Raw genomic sequence first — 19,696 nt, 5'->3', positions numbered from 1 at the left:
ATATATTTATTGAGCTCCATATATATGATTAATTTACTTGTGCTTGAAGAATTGGAAAATATTTTATTTGTAGACATATTTTACATGTTTTCCCAGCATTATCCTTTTTAAAATATATAATTCTTTAACATTATGTAAAGAATTTGATGGATTTTTTTCATTTACATCAATAGTCATTCTTTCACCCCCTGAAGAGTGTGGTGGTTCAATAGTATTATCAACTTCTATGATTTAAATATCCATTTCTAAAAATAAAAATATAATACCACCTACCTACCCTACTAAATTAAATTACTTGATGACGAATGAATTGAATTGAATGAAACGGAAGAATATAAAAAGTAAAAGGTGAATGAGATATTATAAAGTGTTAGGCATTAAATAATCATGTTTTATGTGTTCATGTACATGCACATTAAAATCGTAGTATAGTAAATTTTTATCTTCTTTAATCGGTCTACGGTCGGACCGGACCGAACTATCGGACCGTATTGTCCGACCGGACCATCTCATGGGACCCAAGAGTCTGGTGAGACCGCCTTAGACCGGACCGTCGGTCCGACTGGACCATTGCAAACACTAAATATATATATCCCCTTTTATCTGGCAACTATGTTATGAACAAAGAAAATGCATCCCGAAATATTAATCAAATGGCCCAATCCATTCGAGATAAGATTTCAAGGCAGAGGAAACTTTTGAGCTTAAACGTAATTCTTGGTATGAATATTTAATTCTTATCGAAGTCTATTTTAATGTTGAGAACTCTTATGAAATTTACTGGAACTCATATCCTGGTTCAAAAAAATTTCAGAACCCTTCTTTTTTCCCTTTGAACCAATCCAGAACCGAACGCGGTCCTAATTTTAGCAGTTTCACGGTAGATAAAATATATTATACAGAATTTAAAACTAATGACTTATATATAAATAACATAAAAAATTACAACAAAAACACAATTTAAACGAGGGGAAAAACCATTTAAAACAGGATAATCTTAATTCCCATCTCTTTCAAATAAAAAATATCATAATTAAACCTTGAAATTCGTTTGATTTTGTGTTTTATTTATTTGTTTTATAGTATATTATTGTGTTTTATAATTTCCCCAAGTTTTATTTTTCAAAATAAAAATAAGCTTCATGACTTTATTACAAGATAAAGTGGGATCTTCATTTATTTAAGTTACTTTTATTTATAATATTATGAATAGCATTTCCCATTATTATAATATATAAGGGAAAGATAGTAAAATTTTGTTACAAATAGTTCTTGCTTAAAAAGGTTTGGAATTAGAATGTTATACACATTATATAATAATATATGAAAATAATGATTATTTTATCTTCAAATGGATCGCAGTTTATTTTTCCTTTGAATTAAAGTAATTGTTACGTTCTTTTAGCTCTGACTTATTGAGATCTATATTTCATAAAAAAGTTTAATAAAATAATTTACCAATCATGGTTCTAAAATTAAATTTTTATTATTATAAAAGGAAAGAATGAAATAATTTGTTGGCATCATAGCTAGCGGTATTGCTAGCAACTATCATTTTTGTCTGATAAATTGGTATTTTTTTATATTTAGACCAGTTGAAAAAAAACGATTCACTTTTAGGCCTACGGAGTGTACAATCAATATTTTTAAGCTGTAACTTGTGTTAAATTTAAAACTTTAATTTAAATTAATTTTATATGATGATTTAATTAACATAGAATTATATTTAAAATTCTACTAATTATAAATATATCAATTTTTTATTTGATTTATTTTTTTAGTTGCCCTACTACTTACAATTTTACACGATATTAAATTATTTATTTTTACCTGTTTATTAAGAATAACCCACATGGCATGGAATATAATAATTAAAAATATGATATAAATTTTACTTTATAAACACTTTTTTTGTGCTAAAATAAATAGTTAATTATATTAATTTAAAAAATAATTTTACATATTATTTACATAATTTTCATTAGTTTTGAGTTTTGACTTCATTAATTTGTGTTAAATTTTTTTTACATATTTCATTCCACTGTCATATCGTTTATAGCTTTTGAGCTAAAAATCAATTTTTTTGATTGAAGCATCCTCAATTTTTTTTCATCTCAGATATAAAAAGTTATAGGCGTGCTCTCGCCTCTTCATAATGTTCTCATTATGTTTTATTCATTTTTTTAACTTTGAGATTGTCATTTGCGGGTGCGTTAATCTCCAAGTAAACATAAAATTTAGATAATTATAGCGATAGTTAACTATATGAGATTATTCGATACACTTAACTATCTAAATATGCCCATTTCAGTTATTTATTAAATATATCGATCGCTTAATATATGTAAGTATATCAAAAAAAGTTATTTTCATTATTCATTAATTTAAATGAGAATTTTTTTCACAATTAATTTAATTTTAATGTATGCTATAATTTATAATAGTTATATTCAAATATTTATGCCTAAATCATTTGTTACGCCGCGTCTTAGCTCGACTTAATTTTGGTTCTCAGATCATCTATTTAGACTTAAAAATACGAGTTAGGTTCTAGCGGTGGGCGCAGGACTTAAAAATCGCAACCTATCACGTCGCGGTGGTTTACGCCATTATTGTGAATAAAGTTTTAAATTTAACCGGTGATTGGGCGTTATTGGTTTTAAAAAAAAATAACCGGGCGTTATTAGAAATTTTACGTGAATCAAATTTTAAAAAGTAATGTCTATAAAAACACATGGAAGTTTTTCAGAAACGAATAATGTTGGAATTTGGATGAGAGTTTGGACTTGGAATATGTAAAAATTTATGAAATTTAATGGTTTAACAGATACAAATCATGTTTGAAATTACGCTCGTTTGGGTTTAGAGCTCTAAAATGGACTTTTTTAAGGTTTGTTCCTATTCGAGGTATTTATGGTCTATTGACTCGACCATTTTTGAAAATAAAATTTCGACCTGGTCAGAATAATTATATTTAGAGCAATTTCCGATTCGATTACAAAAAAATAGAGATCGAGTTCGATTGGACTTGGAAGATTGTATAAGTAGCTGTCAGTGATTTTGCATTAAAACTTTATTATTTTTCTTACATGATATTAAGATTAGCCTTAAAGTATCATTAGATTAAAAAATAAAACTTTTACATGAGAAAGAAGAAACCTTATCTGCCAAATTACATAAATAAAAAAATTCGATGATTTAATAATAAATTTTTCTTAAAAAAATACTGATCTGATTTTGGCAGACAAAATATTTTTTAGCTACTTAGTATTGCCAAAAAATAAAATTTACAATATATTGCTTGCTATCCTTTTTGTTTTATATTAATAAATGAATGAGTATATTATCCTTAAATGATATATTTATCCACCAGGGATGAAACAATCATAATTTTAAATAATATTATAATTTTTTTTATTTATATAATTTTTTTTAAGTTGGTTGCACTCCAGATTTTAAATTTAATTTTTCTTTAAGCTTTTTAGAATTTTGTGTTTATTGTACAAGTGTAAAATCTGATAATTTCTGCACATTTCATTTAAAAATAAATAACAGTGTTTTATTTTAAAAGTAACGATTGACATTATTTACAAAACCTACATTTTTTCCTGATTTATATAATTAAAATTTAAAATTATATAATATTACTTACTTATAATAAGTGCTGTATTCATAAAATTTGCGGTGAGGGCACACAGCCGCATAGTAAGGAATTTGTTTTTTTGCAATAGGGGGGGGGGGAAGGATAATTTTTATAACAATTCTAAATTTCATCTTGAAGTTATTTAAGATATAAAATTTACCAGGGCTGGTGACTAAAAAATTGACATTACTAAGATCTAAATAATCTGTAAATTTATTAAATATAAATTCGAAATGTAATTTATTGCACAAAGTGCTGTTATAAATTATAAATGTATATAATCCCGAGACTGAGGATATTTTTCTGCTAAAAATTTGATTTCGCTATTTTTGGATTTGACTAAAACGGCTAAAAGAGCTATCACTATAAATTAATATGTGAAATTTTTTTTTATTTTGTTCAAAAAATTACCTTTTAAAAAATCTATATACGTATATAACAAATAACTTTTAGAAAAAAATATCCGAATTTTTAATATATATAGTGATCTGCATCGGGCCTAATTTTTCAAGCCCGGCCCGGCCCGAAATTTTTTTAAAAAGTTTTGCCGGCCCGGCCCGAACCCTAAATTTATTTTAAAAAAATTTACTGGCCCGGCCAGGCCCGAATTTATTTAAATATAGAAATTAATTATTATAATTACTTAAAATAAAAGACATATGTTATATAGCGTTTAGTTTCAATAAATTAAATCAAAAATTTTTATTTTACATAATAAATTTAATATAAAATTGATAAATTTAGATATATTTAATAAAATTTCCAAGGTCCGATTCGACCCGGCTCGAAATTTTTTTAAAAATATTAGGCCCGGCCCAAACCCGATTATTTTAAATAAAATTGAGCTCGGCCCGAAGTCCGTTCGGGTCGCGTACGAGCCGGGCCTAACTTTGCAGATCTCTAATATAAATTATATTTGAAAAATTAAAATGTTATGGATTAATACATGAAAATATTTTAATGAAATATTGCTTATAAATAGCCAAGTATAGGTGGCAAAAATGTATGAACATCTATTTGCCAAATCTCGAAGCTTACATTATACTATTGGCTAAAATCTTAATCGCGCCATTTTTCGCCAAGGTATTAAAAAATATATGCAACTTCCTTTGTGATTGAACTAATTTTAAATATGATTTCATTAGTATTTGGCACAGGGACGTCACATGATGGCGCGTTACACTCTAAAAAGGTAAGGTCATGCTTTAATAGTAAATAGTATAAACTAAGGAGGGTATATTTTTTTCCCATGAATTTGAAACGAAATTATTTTATATTGAAGTATTTCATATAAAATATTTTATATAAAAATTGAAATATATTGTAAAAATATATATTGCCAGTTTACATAAAAAACTTTTTAAAAAAAATGGATTTCATAATTATATAAAAATAATTATAATATAATACACAATATAATTCAAACAGAAACAATGTATATACAATTTGCTATAGCTAATCTTTTCCAATATTCCTAATAACCTTAATCGAAAGTTTTCTTGATTGGTTATCATAGGCAGACATGTGACTCCTCTGCCATTTTTTAATATATAGAGAAGAATTTCACTGACTGAAAGGAGACCCGTTAACGTTTTTTATCATTGAATTGGAAATGTTTTATCATAAGACTTGCACAAAAATTTGTTATGATGACAATCATAAGATGAAAGCCGCCTCATATTCACTACACGTTTGTGATAATACAATTTTGAAACTCTCAATCGTGTGGGCATTTATTACTCTCATTATTATCATCAATATATTCACTCAACGCATTCATTGCGAGATCTATATAGCTATTTCTATTGTATCATTTGAAGAAATAATTAAAATAAGGAAGGTTTAATTTTTGAGATTAAAAATATACAATATCGTAATATATTACACATTTTGTTTATAAAATATTTTATGTTAATTTAATGAAAAATAAATATTTCTAATAGGGCTGTGCCGATCCACATATTTTTCACCGATCCGATATTGGTTCAAAACCGATCTGATACAGATCCGATATTTATATTGTTTTTTTCCCACCCCTTTTTGAACCAAATGTAATTAAGAAATCAATATTTTTATGCAAAATATCAAATTATGCATTTAATTTAATTTTTTTATTTCTACAATAATTAAAAAAAGTTTACGGATATTGGTAGTAATAAATGAAATTTTCATTATTCTTCCCCGTGAAATTAGAATTCCACATATTACACATTTTGTAAAATTATCTTTGTCTTTTGTAAAATATTTCCATAATTCAGATACCATATTTTTTATAAAAAAACTTTAAAAATACTATAAATCTATTTAAAAAAATAAATCAAATTTAAGGGGTGTTGTGCATTTGCATTGTTTAAAAAAATTTATTAATGTAAAATAAATAGACATAAAATAACAAAAAAAAGAAAAATAAAATGATCAGATCGGTTTTTACAGGTATCGGCCCTATCCGATATTTTTGGGAAACGCAAAGCCTGAATTTATAATATGCTAAAATACCATTATAAAAAAGATTTCAAATTTTCTTGGAGAGGCACCCCGCCATGCCCCTCTTCCAGAAAAAGAACACTAATTTTTTTTCAAATCGGTATCCCTGCTCATAACGTGATACAAATGGCTCTTTTTTTCAAAATACTTATAATTTATTTCATCACATATGACATTACGAAAGGGCTGACTCAATCCTAATATGCTGGGACTAAGAAAAGTCGTTACAATAATTTTTTATCTGGATTGCTATTGGACGTTATTTTTTTAAAATAATATACATACCCCTGAAACATGCTACAAAATTAATTTAGATATTTTGTACGCTAATAATATTTTGCGAAATTATGAGCATTTACTTTTTTTTGTTTTGAACTTAATGACATTTTTGAACTTTTTTATTACAAGATTTTGCACCCCGGCACTCATGAAATCGATCTCAGCCAATGTCACATAACCGATCATTCCATATTTAAACTCTCGTTGTGTCCTTTACTCACTTACATCAATCTCGAATGTCTCAGCAATAACGACGGTCTTTCCAATTATCGTATCAACTCAAAAAGTTAATATATATATATTCATAAATAAATATTATATGCTACGAGTTGATATATTTATTCATATATGCTACTTCTCATTAATCAAAAGGTGAAATTGTCAAGAAAAAAAATAGGAGAATATTACCAACCATTTCTATGGAAAATTGAGTTTTTTTAAAAAAAAAAAAATGGAATTTACTATCGACATTTTGTCAGATTTCTTTCCCTCGGAAATTACAATCTTTAAATATAGTATGTTATTTTATTATAATATTAATATCAATTAACTCAAATTTTATTATATAAATTTTGATCAATTAGTATTTATTTGTATATAGTATAGTGTTGTTAATTTGCTTGGTCGTAAAATTTACAACCCAATTTGGTGCTCAGGCCTGCTATGAGCACGAACCCGGGGTTCAGACCCATGTATTTTAAGTTGTTTTTCTTGACCTTATTAAAGTATATATGGTTAAAAAAGGTATCATTCTATAGCTAATTAAAAGATCTATTGAATAGGTAATAAACCAATCGCCTCCTTGTTGGGCGAAGCTATTAAGGAGGTCAGGAATAATTTAATCAGCTCCAAATATTGATATGATGATGGGTATCAAATAACATTGATTAGGATTTTAATAGTATTCAGGTTCACTCTAGCTCTACCGTAGTAGCGTACGAATACAACCTGGGGAAGGGGAGGGGTAAAAAATTTGATATCGCTACTCATAATTGATCAAAAAATATTTTGGCTCTAAATGGGCGGGTTTAGATCGGAATAATTTTAACTTTTGATTACATATAGATTCAATATATAGGTATTAAAAAAATATTTTATTTGTAATGCCATCTTACTCAATAATTATCAGTGTTAAACGGGGTTGGTTAGGAAGGTTTTCAAATTTTTATTACATTTATAAAATATTATTAGTTATCTTCTCCAGAATTTTTTTAAAATCTCGTATATCTTAAAATTTAGAGCTTTGTAAATGCTGACAATAAACCTCTTAAAAAACAGAGTATAAAAAAGGCGTGAAAACAAATTAATATTTTGTATAAGGAATTGATTAATAATTTTATAGTTTTTAAGATAGAATTAGCAACTTGTTTAGCATGGGTAGTAAACTCACTTTTTAACTTATTTAATAATTTTTTTATTCAGATTTTTAAAATTACTTTTTGTTTGTGTTTTTTAAACTAATATCTAATAAGATTTTTTTAAAAAAAATTTTATTTTTATTTCGCGGCTATGTCCACAAGAATATCTTGGATATTCCTGTGATATAATAATCTGTACGGTGACATATATATATATCCTAGTCTTAACTTTACTATTGGATATTAGTAGTCAAGGATTATAATCTTGATTAGGGCCGAAGTTTTCCTTCAAATATTTTATCATGGGCCTTTTTATTTTTTTAAAAATATATTGTACGCTCGCTAAATTAAAACTTAAGTTCTAGAATAGGCAAATTTTATTTTTTTACTAGGATTTCTTATTTTATTTAGAAAAATGTTAATATAATATTTTTTCGGAATTTTTACTCCGAGAAGGCCTGAGCACCAAATCTGTGGAAAAAATTTATGAACAAGGAATAATAACATTGGGGTGAAGGGTTCTATGAGGAGGAATACATTTATTTTTAAAATTTGAAATAAATAATTAAATACTAAATAAAATAATATCCGTTAAAATTAGATAAAATAATATTTCAAATTATATATACAATACAATATTAAATAATTTGGTATATATATATATAATTTTTTCCTTTTTCGCAATATCAGAAGCAGGAATATATCTTACCTGTGGATAGATTTGATCATACAATACTAGCATAAAATATTTGAAATTTATATGTAATTTATTTAATATATTTAGAAAAATATTATTATATTGACAAATAATGATGTTTGTTCTTTATTAGAAAATATTTTATTACTATGTCTAACAAATTAATATCATATATCGTCATAAAGAACCATTATATTTATATCCCAGGATGAGATGGATATGCATTGTTTCAGAGTGGAAGGAGACTCCAATTTCTTAATTTAGAAATATTATATTCGATCAGAGAAAAAATTCTCTCCGTGCCACCAAAGTTGTTTGTTGACATAGTATCTTGCCATCTTAGCTAAATGAGGAAATCGATCTGCATTCCCTCTCCACCAATCTAGCACGTTTGTTATCTTGGGCGCTACCGACTCATGGAGATAGGTCATTATTTGGTTGTCACTATCACCATTTGATGATACTTTTCTAAAGAGATAAATTTAATAACTAAAAATCATCGAATATATAATATATATTAATTCTATCAAAATGTATTATTTTACAAAACCTTCTATTCAATACCTGCAATAATGAAATAGTTTTAAGGTTAGAAGGGTTGTTATTATTATAGAATAAGTACTCATCAAATGGTTCCATAATATATTTTGCATACTTTGAATATAGTCATATTTTTAATTGCTGCATTTTCCTTTAAATTAGCGATTAGTGTATTTTTAATCCTAGGATCTAGTATTGATGCAGCATAGTTTATTTTGGCTATATTCGTCATATTTTTTTCATCAATTTTGCTGCTTCTCTTATTTAAGCATCTGAATTCCCTATCTCCCGATTTTTCAAATTCCATAATATCATTGTAGAACAATATTTCCTTCACTATTGTTGGAGATTGTGCGCTTATTTCTACCGTGATTTGATGAAATGGCGTTAGAAATTAAAATTTGTGAAGAATTCTAAATTTTCAGGAGCTAAATCGGTTTTAATTAACCCAAGCTCGCTGAGGTGTAGTATTGCGTTGAAATTCTATGTAAATAGATAAAAAAAATTAAAAAAGGAATATAATAAATATACAAAATATTCCCGATTGAAAGATTGATATCACTGCAATAATTTTGGTGAGTTATGTAATTTGGAAATTAAAGCTTTTATATTTATTAATTTATCTTCCAAAAATATTAGTCCCTCATTAACGATTAGATTTAGGATATGGGCCATACAACGATGACCATATAAAACAGCCTCATAATTAAAATGATAATACCTGTTAATTAATTCTACGGCTTTTACCACGTTAGGGCTGTTATCATGAGTAATAGATATTATATTATCTTTAAATTGAAAATCATGTAAGGAGATCATCATGAGTGATGATATATCACCCCCTGTATGTGGATGGGGGACATTTTGTCACAATTAGAGAAATATTAAATATTTTGTCCATCATTTAGACATTATAAAAAATAGTATTACATTTTTATTTGTTAGGCTAATCTAAAGAAACCCTCAAATCCATGCACTCTAACATATTTACGGAGTTTTCACAAGAGCACAATATACGATGCCCTGAATTAGAAAGCCCTTTATACATGATAACCTTATAATGAACAAACTAATTTAAAATATCTTGATAAAAACTAATAGTCCATTCAGTTTAATGAATCATTAAAAAAATGTTATATTACAAAAATAGCCATTTAAAACTATGGTGCCAACTTTGTCCAAAAACTTCGGAAAAGTTTACGAGATGTCAAAAATTCAACTTGTGCATAAATTAACAAATTAATTTTCCATTTGTGCTATTACGCCATCAAGGATGACTGGGATATTATCAATCTAGCTTTGAATATGATATCATTCTCCCATTCACATTCAGGAGATGATATCTCTTCATTCATGATATCCTCCTCAATTTCAAATAAAGATAATGGGTCATTCCACGTCAAATGAGCAAAAAAAATGAGATTTTCGGCCGACCCCCTTCGATTTTTTTAAAATTTGGTAATCAAAGAAAGGTCGATGTAACTAAGAAATAGCCAAAATTTTAGCCTCCTAACATTTATATTTTTGAAGATATTAGGGTTCAAAGTGTCAAAAATGACGTATTTTTACCATTATCTGCCTTCATTCAATTAAGCATATCTTAAAAACTACATAATTGTAAATAACAAATTTAATATCAAAATTACATACAAAGATTCTACTTTTAGATAAAAAAATTTTTTTATTTTTTTTCCCAATTTCCGGTCATTTTATTTAATATATAAGGATTAAAAACGATTTTTTGGAAATAATACGACCTTCAATTTTTTTAAAAAATTTAGTAGACATTATTAAACTCTTCCTTTATATTTATAAAAAAAAATTGGTCTGGGACGCGGCCATCTTCATTCTCAAAATCGATAAAAATGTTTAGAAAAGTGTATAAATATTTCCCCGAAAGGGGGCGTCTTTGTATAAAATTATATATTAATAATTTTTTAATGGTTTTTCTTGGACTATTTGATATAATTTAAAGGATTATTCATCTTGTAAGTGAAAATAACAATAAATGGGGCTTTCATTCAATTATAGAAATTGTCTAACGATAACAGAAATTCAATTTATTACTTTATTTATAATTTATTATAAAAATTTTTGCCCATATAACATATATTTAATAAATATTAATAAAATATGTTTTAATTAAGTTTCGAGTTCTTGAATATATGAATCAGAATCTTGTGCATTTCATATATGGCGCCCTAAATATTAAAAAAATTACTATAATTTAAATTTAAACTTACTTTTAAAAGATTCTAATTTTTCGGTAGCGCATTTACTTTCTTGTGACGACAATGTATAGTATAACTACGGCCAGTAGCATTTAACAGTGAAACTAATGTTAAGATATGACATTTGGGCAAGCAAAGAGTGTCGTCTATCTTGGAAATGTAAAGGAATTTGAAGGTCCGGATGGGTGTAGAAACTTTATATATATTTCTTCCTGCTTTTGATTTTTCACTAAAACAAAGCTAACCACCAATTAGAATCATAAAAATAAGTTAGGTATCATGATATTTCTTCAATAATTATACTTTCATCATTATATGATAACTATTCCAAAGTACTTTCTATTAAATTGGAATATATTTTACTTTTAAATTATGTAGATCTGTTGGAATCAAGGTGTATTTTGTGTGTTCCAGGTATAGATCTAGTTTTTGAAAATCTTTCCCTGAGTAATATAGATCTTCGTAATCATAATTTATTTTGATCATCTATTCAAAATATATGACATTAATATTTTCTTTAGCTAACTCGTACAATTCATATGATGTGTACTTTGAGTAAGGCCTTGTAAACTAGCTCTAGCGGCTAATCTTTTAACAGTGCCACCAATCCCATCACAAACACTTTTCCCGTGTGCTGTAGCAGAAAAATGCCATTTCGCCTGTACCCCGAAATCCATCTCATGATGGCAAATATTAATAAAAATTTTACGTTTTTGTACTGTGCAGCGGATCCACCGAAAAATATAAAATTTTATTAATTAAAAAATTTAGCAATGTTTTTTTAAAATTATGTACTGCTATTGTATTGTGTTGCAAAGATTCGGATATCATTACATAATTTAGGCAACAAATATTGGCAAAATTATCTTTATAATATATAACAAAAGGGTGAACAGTGGATTGAGCCCTATTCCAATGATAATTTTGTACTTCATCCTAAAGTATAAAGCTATAGTTTTCTTAAAAATCACAAAATTAAATATTGGTCTTCGTCTAAAAGTTCAATTTTAGATTGTTTTGGTACAACGATTGTTGCGTTGAAATAAAAAAATGATAAAGATTCCATTTATTTTAAAAAGGCATTAATAAATTCACCTACTGGTTTGGTTATTGTTTCAAGGGTGGTTCTATCTACGGATAGCCATTGTTTGTATGTTATAAATTCGATGTCCTTAGAACGAAACAATATTTCTATTTGATCGCGTAAATGTGTTGACCCTGGACAATTATCACATTTGCCCATATAAATGGATGGTTGAGGCGAATTACAAATTATTAAGTGTAAAATATGTTTGTATGTTTTAAAGGCATTGGTTAAATTTGATCCAATGATCATTAATTTAAATTTTGGTGGTAGCTGCAATCACATACATGTGTACCACTACCTTCAACGAGTATACAATTTTTGGGCGAATGCTTGCGAATTTCGAAAAACCAATTTTAACATCAGGCCTCATTTCTTTAAAAAATATATAAATTTTTTTCAAATTATCTAAAATTAATCTCTTATGGTATTCTTTTTTCCGTCTTTGGTCAAAATCGAACGAAACGCAATCTTTCTTGTCTGGTATGATTCTTCTTATTTCGTCCATACAATAAAATTCTTGTACAATTTTAACTGTATATTCGTCTATAGTTTTTCCAGGCTTGGGGTTAGGTGTTGATAGAAATCAAAATACCAAGAAATTTATTAAAAAATGAATTAATATAGTGAGTATGTGTTATTGAATGAATAAAACCCTTTCGCGCTTGAAATATTTCCCATAAACAAAAAATACTTGTACTTTGATATAATAAAATAATCATTTTGACATAATAAAATAATGATTTTGACAGGTTAATGATAAAATATGAAATAATAAATATTGTTTTATAAATTAATATCTCTAAGTACCAACCATTAGTTTCTTTAAATATAAAAATTAATTGATTAAAAATTTTAATGACAAATGATCTCGCTGGGCGCGAAAGGGTTAATCAATTTTAAAATTTTTATTTATTTTATTGATTGAAACACTTATTTATTGTTATTCTAATTTAGAAAGACTATGCCGATTTTAGAAAATCCGATCCAATATTTATATTGTTTTTTGGGTAATTTTATGATAATACTTTTATTTTGTATATAATTTCATAATAATAATAAATTAATATTTGTAATATTTTAAAAATTTCAAATTATTTTAAAAAAATGAGTAGAGAAAATTTTGATATTATTTTTGGCGTCTATGAAATGAACAAGATTCTGATTCATATATTCAAGAACTATAAACTTGGTTGAATATATTTTATTAATATTCATTAAGTATATGTTATATGGGCAAAAAATTTTATAATAAAGTAATAAATTGAATTTCTTTTATCGATAGACAATTTCTATAATTGAATGAAAGCCCCATTTATTGTTATTTTCACTTACAAGATGAATAATCCTTTAAATTATATCAAGTCCAAGAAAAACCATTAAAAACTGATTAATATATAATTTTATACAAAGACGCCCCCTTTCGGGAAAATATTTATACACTTTTCTAAACATTTTTATCGATTTTGAGAATGAAGATGGCCGCGTCCCAGACCAATTTTTTTTTATAAATATAAAGGAAGAGTTTAATAATATCTACTAAATTTTTTTTAAAAAAATTGAAGGTCGTATTATTTCCAAAAAATCGTTTTAGTCCTTATATATTAAATAAAATGACCGGAAATTGGGAAAAAAAATAAAAAAATTTTTTTATCTAAAAGTAGAATCTTTGTACGTAATTTTGATATTAAATTTGTTATTTACAATTATGTAGTTTTTAAGATATGCTTAATTGAATGAAGGCAGATAATGGTAAAAATACGTCATTTTTGACACTTTGAACCCTAATATCTTCAAAAATATAAATGTTAGGAGGCTAAAATTTTGGCTATTTCTTAGTTACATCGACCTTTCTTTGCTTACCAAATTTTAAAAAAATCGAAGGGGGTCGGCCGAATCGTGGTTGATTTGTCATGGAATGACCCTAATATTATATCTATTACTAATAATAACAACCCTAACGTAGTAAGCAGACTGTTTTGTATGGTCATCATTGTATGACCCATACCCTAAACTTAATTGTTAAAGAGGAATTCATGTTTTTGGGAGATAAATTAATAAATATAGAAACTTTAGCTTCCAAATTACATATCTTACCAAAATTATTGCAGTCATATTAATCTTTTAATAGGGCTACAAAAAATATCTTATCCTGTTAAAACAAGATGGAACAGCGTATATTTTATGATAAAGCATTAATAAGCCAACAATAGGGATGACAATATTATTCTACAATTATATTATGGAATTTGAAAAATCAGGAAATAGGGAATTCAGATGCCAAAATAAGAGAAACAGCAAAATTGATGGAAAAAAATTCGACGAGTATAGCCAACATAAAATAATACCTTTAAACTATGCTGCATCAATACTAGATCTTAGGATTAAAAATACACTAATCGCTAATTTAAAGGAAAATGTAGCAGTTAAAATTATGGCTATATTCAAAGTTTACAAAATATATTAGGGAACCATTTGATGAGTACTTATTCAATAATAAACAACCCTTCTAACCTTAAAACTATTTCATTATTGCAGGTGTTGACAAGAAGGTATATTTGTAAAATAATACATCTTGATAGAATTAATATATATTAATATATTCGATGATTTTTATTTATTAAATTTATCTCTTTAGAAAAGTATCATTAAATGGTGATGGTGACAATCAAATAATGAGCCGGTAGCGCCCGAGACTACAAACGTGCTAGATTTGGAGAGGGAATGCAGATCGATTTCCTCATTTAACTAAGATGAAAAGAGACTATGTCAACAAACAACTTCCGTGGCATCGGAAAGAACTTTTTCTCTCGCCGAAAATAATGTTAATTAATTGAGAAACAGGATGTCTCCTTTCACCCTCACACAATGCTTATCCATCTCATCCTGGGATATAAATATAATGACGCTTTATGACTATATATGTCAATAATTTGCTAGGCATAGAATTATATATTTTATAATAATAAACAATTATTTAGTAATAATTATCTTCAATGGAACTATCTATAAATTTAAATCAATATTGACAGTATTTCTTATTTAAAAATTAAAAAAAGTTCTAATTATTTTCCCTACCACATTATTTCAAAATAAGGTCTCATATTGCTTGCTGAAATGTGTCCGAATTTACAAGACGTCTTTTTGACCCGATGTGATACTGTGACAGACGCCGTCATACAGAGCCTTGCCCAGCATTGTTCCCACCTTCATAAAATCAATATTGGTGGTTGCAAACTCATCTCCGACCGTTCCCTCGACCATCTTTCGCTACACGCCTATAATCTATGTTGCATCGATTTCTCCTACACTTTGGTAATCAAAATAAGTCGATTTAAATAAAAATGAAAACTATCATCCCCCCCCCTTTATATTTTCTGCCAAAAGCTTGCTTAACCTAAGGAAAGTCGAAAAAAATAGGTGCTTACGGCTTAACGAATTTTTTTGGCACGTACCTGTAGAATAAGTCGATTTTTGAAATCTTAATTTAGAGTTGCATAAAAGGAATATTCTGTAATCATGTAAATTATGAAAGATTTGAATTCATTACACCCTGTAACCCTTACTGAAAATAATTGAGTATTTTGTTTGGAAGCTCATTTCATATTTTTGGCAAGAAAAAGAATCACTTAAGGAAAGAGGAATATTTATTTGGCCAAAATATTTATACTCAAACTCATAAGACTAATCGAACAAGTTTAATATATCAATTTTATTTTTAGAATATGATGTCTAAAAAATTAGAATGAAATGCATAATATATTTACTCCTGGCGATATTTACATGGATGTTGAAAAATATGACTGTAATTGATCTAGAATTATATATTTATAGCCAAATTTTATGATGTCCTTCATTATAACTATTTTGACTTTAATAGCTAATTTTAATAAATAAGTAAATTATATATTGTTTAATGAACGCGTCAAGAACTTAAGGTCTTTAGATAACATTTAATACTTATTATATTATGAAATCATATTTTTTGAATAGTTCATTTCAACACTGAAATGAGTAACGATTCGCTTTTTTTAAAAATTGCAATTTCATTTTAATGACATAAAACCTTTTTTAAAATTTCTCTCAAATCTCATAGTTTAGATTAAAATTTTCAGAAAAATGTTTATAAATTTTATTACACTTCGAAAATGTATTTGAGGATAAATAAAAAACAAATTAGAGATTTCCAAGACCAGATCCGTTTAAACCCGACAAGAATTTTTAAGCAAGTTGTTCGGCCAAGTCCGTTAAATTTTTGCCTAGTTCGGCCATGAAATTATTTAAAAAATTTGCCCGACCCACTAAAATTTTACCAAAATTCTCCCCAACCCGATAAATTTTTTGTACAGATTTTCCGGCCATTACATTTTAATTTCGTGATTTATTCTCAATGTCAGTTAAGGCTCTTGTATCTCTATATGGCTATCTATTTCTAAAACAACCGTTTTGTAAATCAATTGTGTTTGATTCTGCATTGTGTGTGTAATTGGATCATATCAGACATTTAATTTTTTATGAATTTACAATATTAGTTAAATTTTTTTGGCCGGTCTTTGCATTTTTCTAAAACAAATAGATCAAAAAAATAATATATTTATTAGGCTATGTTCAAAATCTAAAAATAAAACACATTTGATAACTTTTCCAACTTCGATGAAAAATAATAAATACGCTATTTAGCAATTTGTCATAATTTTGAAATATTTTTTTAGGTTTTAAACCCAGACTAAAATACGAATAATATTAAAATACCAACAAATTTTGGAAAAATTATTTAAAGACAGGCTCTCTCATATTTAAATTTTTTAAAATTATTTATCAGTTAAATATGATATATGTAATAAAAAATAAAAAATATCATTTATAGTGAGAAGCGAACAGCCATATATCGAATTTAAATAAGGATTCTAATCTAATACGCTGATGATTCAATTCTATAAATAAATTTATAAAACATAACTAACAAATAAACAATATTATTTTAAAAAAAATAAAATTATTGTTTTTTATTTGGGATTGTGATTAGTTTTTTTTTAGCAAAGCTCCACCTAGACAGAAAATATAAAATCTAAATTTTAGCAGGATTTTTATAACGTAAAAATGATCCAAACAAATTAACAATTTTTATCAAAATATTTAATATATTTTGCAATAAAAAATCAATATTGCCTTGAAAAGCTTTAAGAGTTGAATAATTTTAGCTTCTGTCCATGTGTTAAATAAAAAGTGTTAGCTGATACCATGTAATACATCTATATCTTTTTTAGGGGTTTAAAAAAATGTTGATTGCCCTTTTAAAAGTTGATATAAATAATATTAAAATAAAATATAATTTTTTCTATTTTAAGGTAACCAACAAAGGCGTTCACAAATTAGTCAACGGAAAATGCAAAAATACTCTTAGGGTAATGAATAATTTATATTATGCTTAAAAAATGTGTTTATTAATCGTAGACATTAAATTAAAATGAATGCCCTCTACCATGCCGTTATTAATATATGAGTTAATTTGAATAGCAATATCTACATTAAAATTTGCGGATATTAAGATATTGATAATAAGTTAAGTAAATTCAAATATAAATATTAATAAAAAGATGATATAAATATATTTAAGGAAGTTTCTATGAACGGGTGCGTTAATCTTACAGATGAAGCCGTTGAAGCATTCATACCCTTTACCAGCTCATTGGTTATACTTTGTTTCCAAGATTGTCCACTTATGACATGTAATCTTACCTTTATATATATTTTTTTATCTTCCTGTTAAGGAAAAAAGTTTTAATTCTATGGTCACTTTTTAGTTATATAGCGTTGCTAACACTTTTAGGCACGATGGGGTTTTGCCATTTCCCAAATACGTTAGTGCTTTATAGAAATGAATCGATTTACATTACATTGCATATTTTTTCAAAGTTATCACTTAAGTGATCATTATATTATATTTATTAGAGACCTGCAGACTCGACCCTAAGCCCGACCCAGGTACACGGGTCGGGCTGTATTTTAATTTTTTTAAATATACCCGGGCCTGGCCTAAAATTTTTTTTAAATACCCAGGCCGGGCCTAAAATTATTTAAAAAATACCTGGGCCAGTTCGGGCCGTATATTTTAAAACAAAATATTTTAAATCGCCATTATTATCTAGAAAAATTAAAAATATATAATTTTTTTGATATAATTGGTATAATATTGTAAAAAATATTTAATTATAGTTAAAAATTAGAAAAAAAAGCAAAATAAAATTATTATTTATTTTTTGGTTAAATTCAAGTTTATGTTCAATAGTGTGTTAAAAAGAAGAATAAGATAAAGAGAAAAAAAATATATCAAGTAAGAAAAAAATTATATATTTAATTTGAAAAATAAAAAGTATTGTAAAAGAAAAGTTAAGCTTAGAAGTGCAGTAAGAGAAAAAAAATAAGAATAGATAATAAGAAATTTAAAAAAAATCCGGAAGGTCTATGCAAATGGTATCTTCTGCATGTCTCTGAAATATATAAAGTAAGATATGATAAAATTTATTTATCGTTGTTAAATGGCTCATTTTTAGCCCATTTTTAAAACGGCTAACTCAATATTTTGTCTAGAAAAATATTACGCAAGGCTTAACATTTTGCTCATAGATGGCACAAAGGTATGGACCAGGGTTATGCATCTGACCGGTCAAATAATATTCGGTCAATTGATCAAAAACTGAATAATTGATAATAATTTTTTATTAAAATGTAATAAAATAATGATCATACATATATTGCCTGAAAATCGGCCCTTTATATTATACAATAAAATAAATAATTCTCTAAAATAAAATAGGACTCATCCTGAGTTTTACAAATTATACAAAAAGTCAAAAGCTTGCGCCGTTTTTACACGGCAAAATTATTACGCGTAAAAAAAACTATAATATAGATAAAAATATATGCAACAAAATAAAGAAAAACAACTCCAATTATAATAGTATCACTTGAAATATTTTTATCACCACTTTGTAAAATGCTTAATTCTTGTATTATATCACATATTTCATTAAATTCACTATTAGAAAGATGCTCTCCTTGATATTAATGACCCAACAAATAATCAGCATTGTGATAACATGTACTTATATTGTTTTTTCTTTTTTTCAAACATATTTATAATTTATTTTCTTTCGATTTTTTAGATTATTTGACCGTATTTGATCAGATCAAATACTCCTCCGGTCCATTGACCGATTTGCCAACCCTGGTTTGAACATCTATTAAAGAAATCTCGAGCCTTAGGCATATTTTTCTGTCTAAAATATTGAGTTAGCCGTTTTTTAAAATCAGCTCAAATCGAGTAGTTTAAATAACATTAAATTTATTATTGTAAAAAGGGCGAACCAATCCTTTATA

The 19,696-nt window shown here is 26.5% G+C and overlaps 1 protein-coding gene across 1 annotated transcript in view; it reads left to right on the top strand.

Annotated features, from left to right (window-relative positions):
- LOC135923322 (protein AMN1 homolog) overlaps window positions 1-19,696 on the top strand; it is a 39,939-nt gene that overhangs the window by 19,464 nt on the left and 779 nt on the right. Inside the window, exons 3-6 of the mRNA XM_065458006.1 lie at window positions 6,536-6,692; window positions 15,414-15,631; window positions 17,665-17,721; window positions 17,934-18,045. Of these exons, the coding sequence (XP_065314078.1) occupies window positions 6,536-6,692; window positions 15,414-15,631; window positions 17,665-17,721; window positions 17,934-18,045 (544 nt within the window). The remainder of the gene's footprint in view (window positions 1-6,535; window positions 6,693-15,413; window positions 15,632-17,664; window positions 17,722-17,933; window positions 18,046-19,696) is intronic.

Source organism: Gordionus sp. m RMFG-2023, chromosome 2 (assembly GCF_954871325.1).
Source record: "Gordionus sp. m RMFG-2023 chromosome 2, tfGorSpeb1-WG-v2, whole genome shotgun sequence".
NCBI classification, from domain to species: Eukaryota; Metazoa; Nematomorpha; class Gordioida; order Chordodea; family Parachordodidae; genus Gordionus; species Gordionus sp. m RMFG-2023.
Note: the sequence above shows the minus strand (reverse complement) of the source record. Positions and strands in the feature narration are given on the sequence as shown.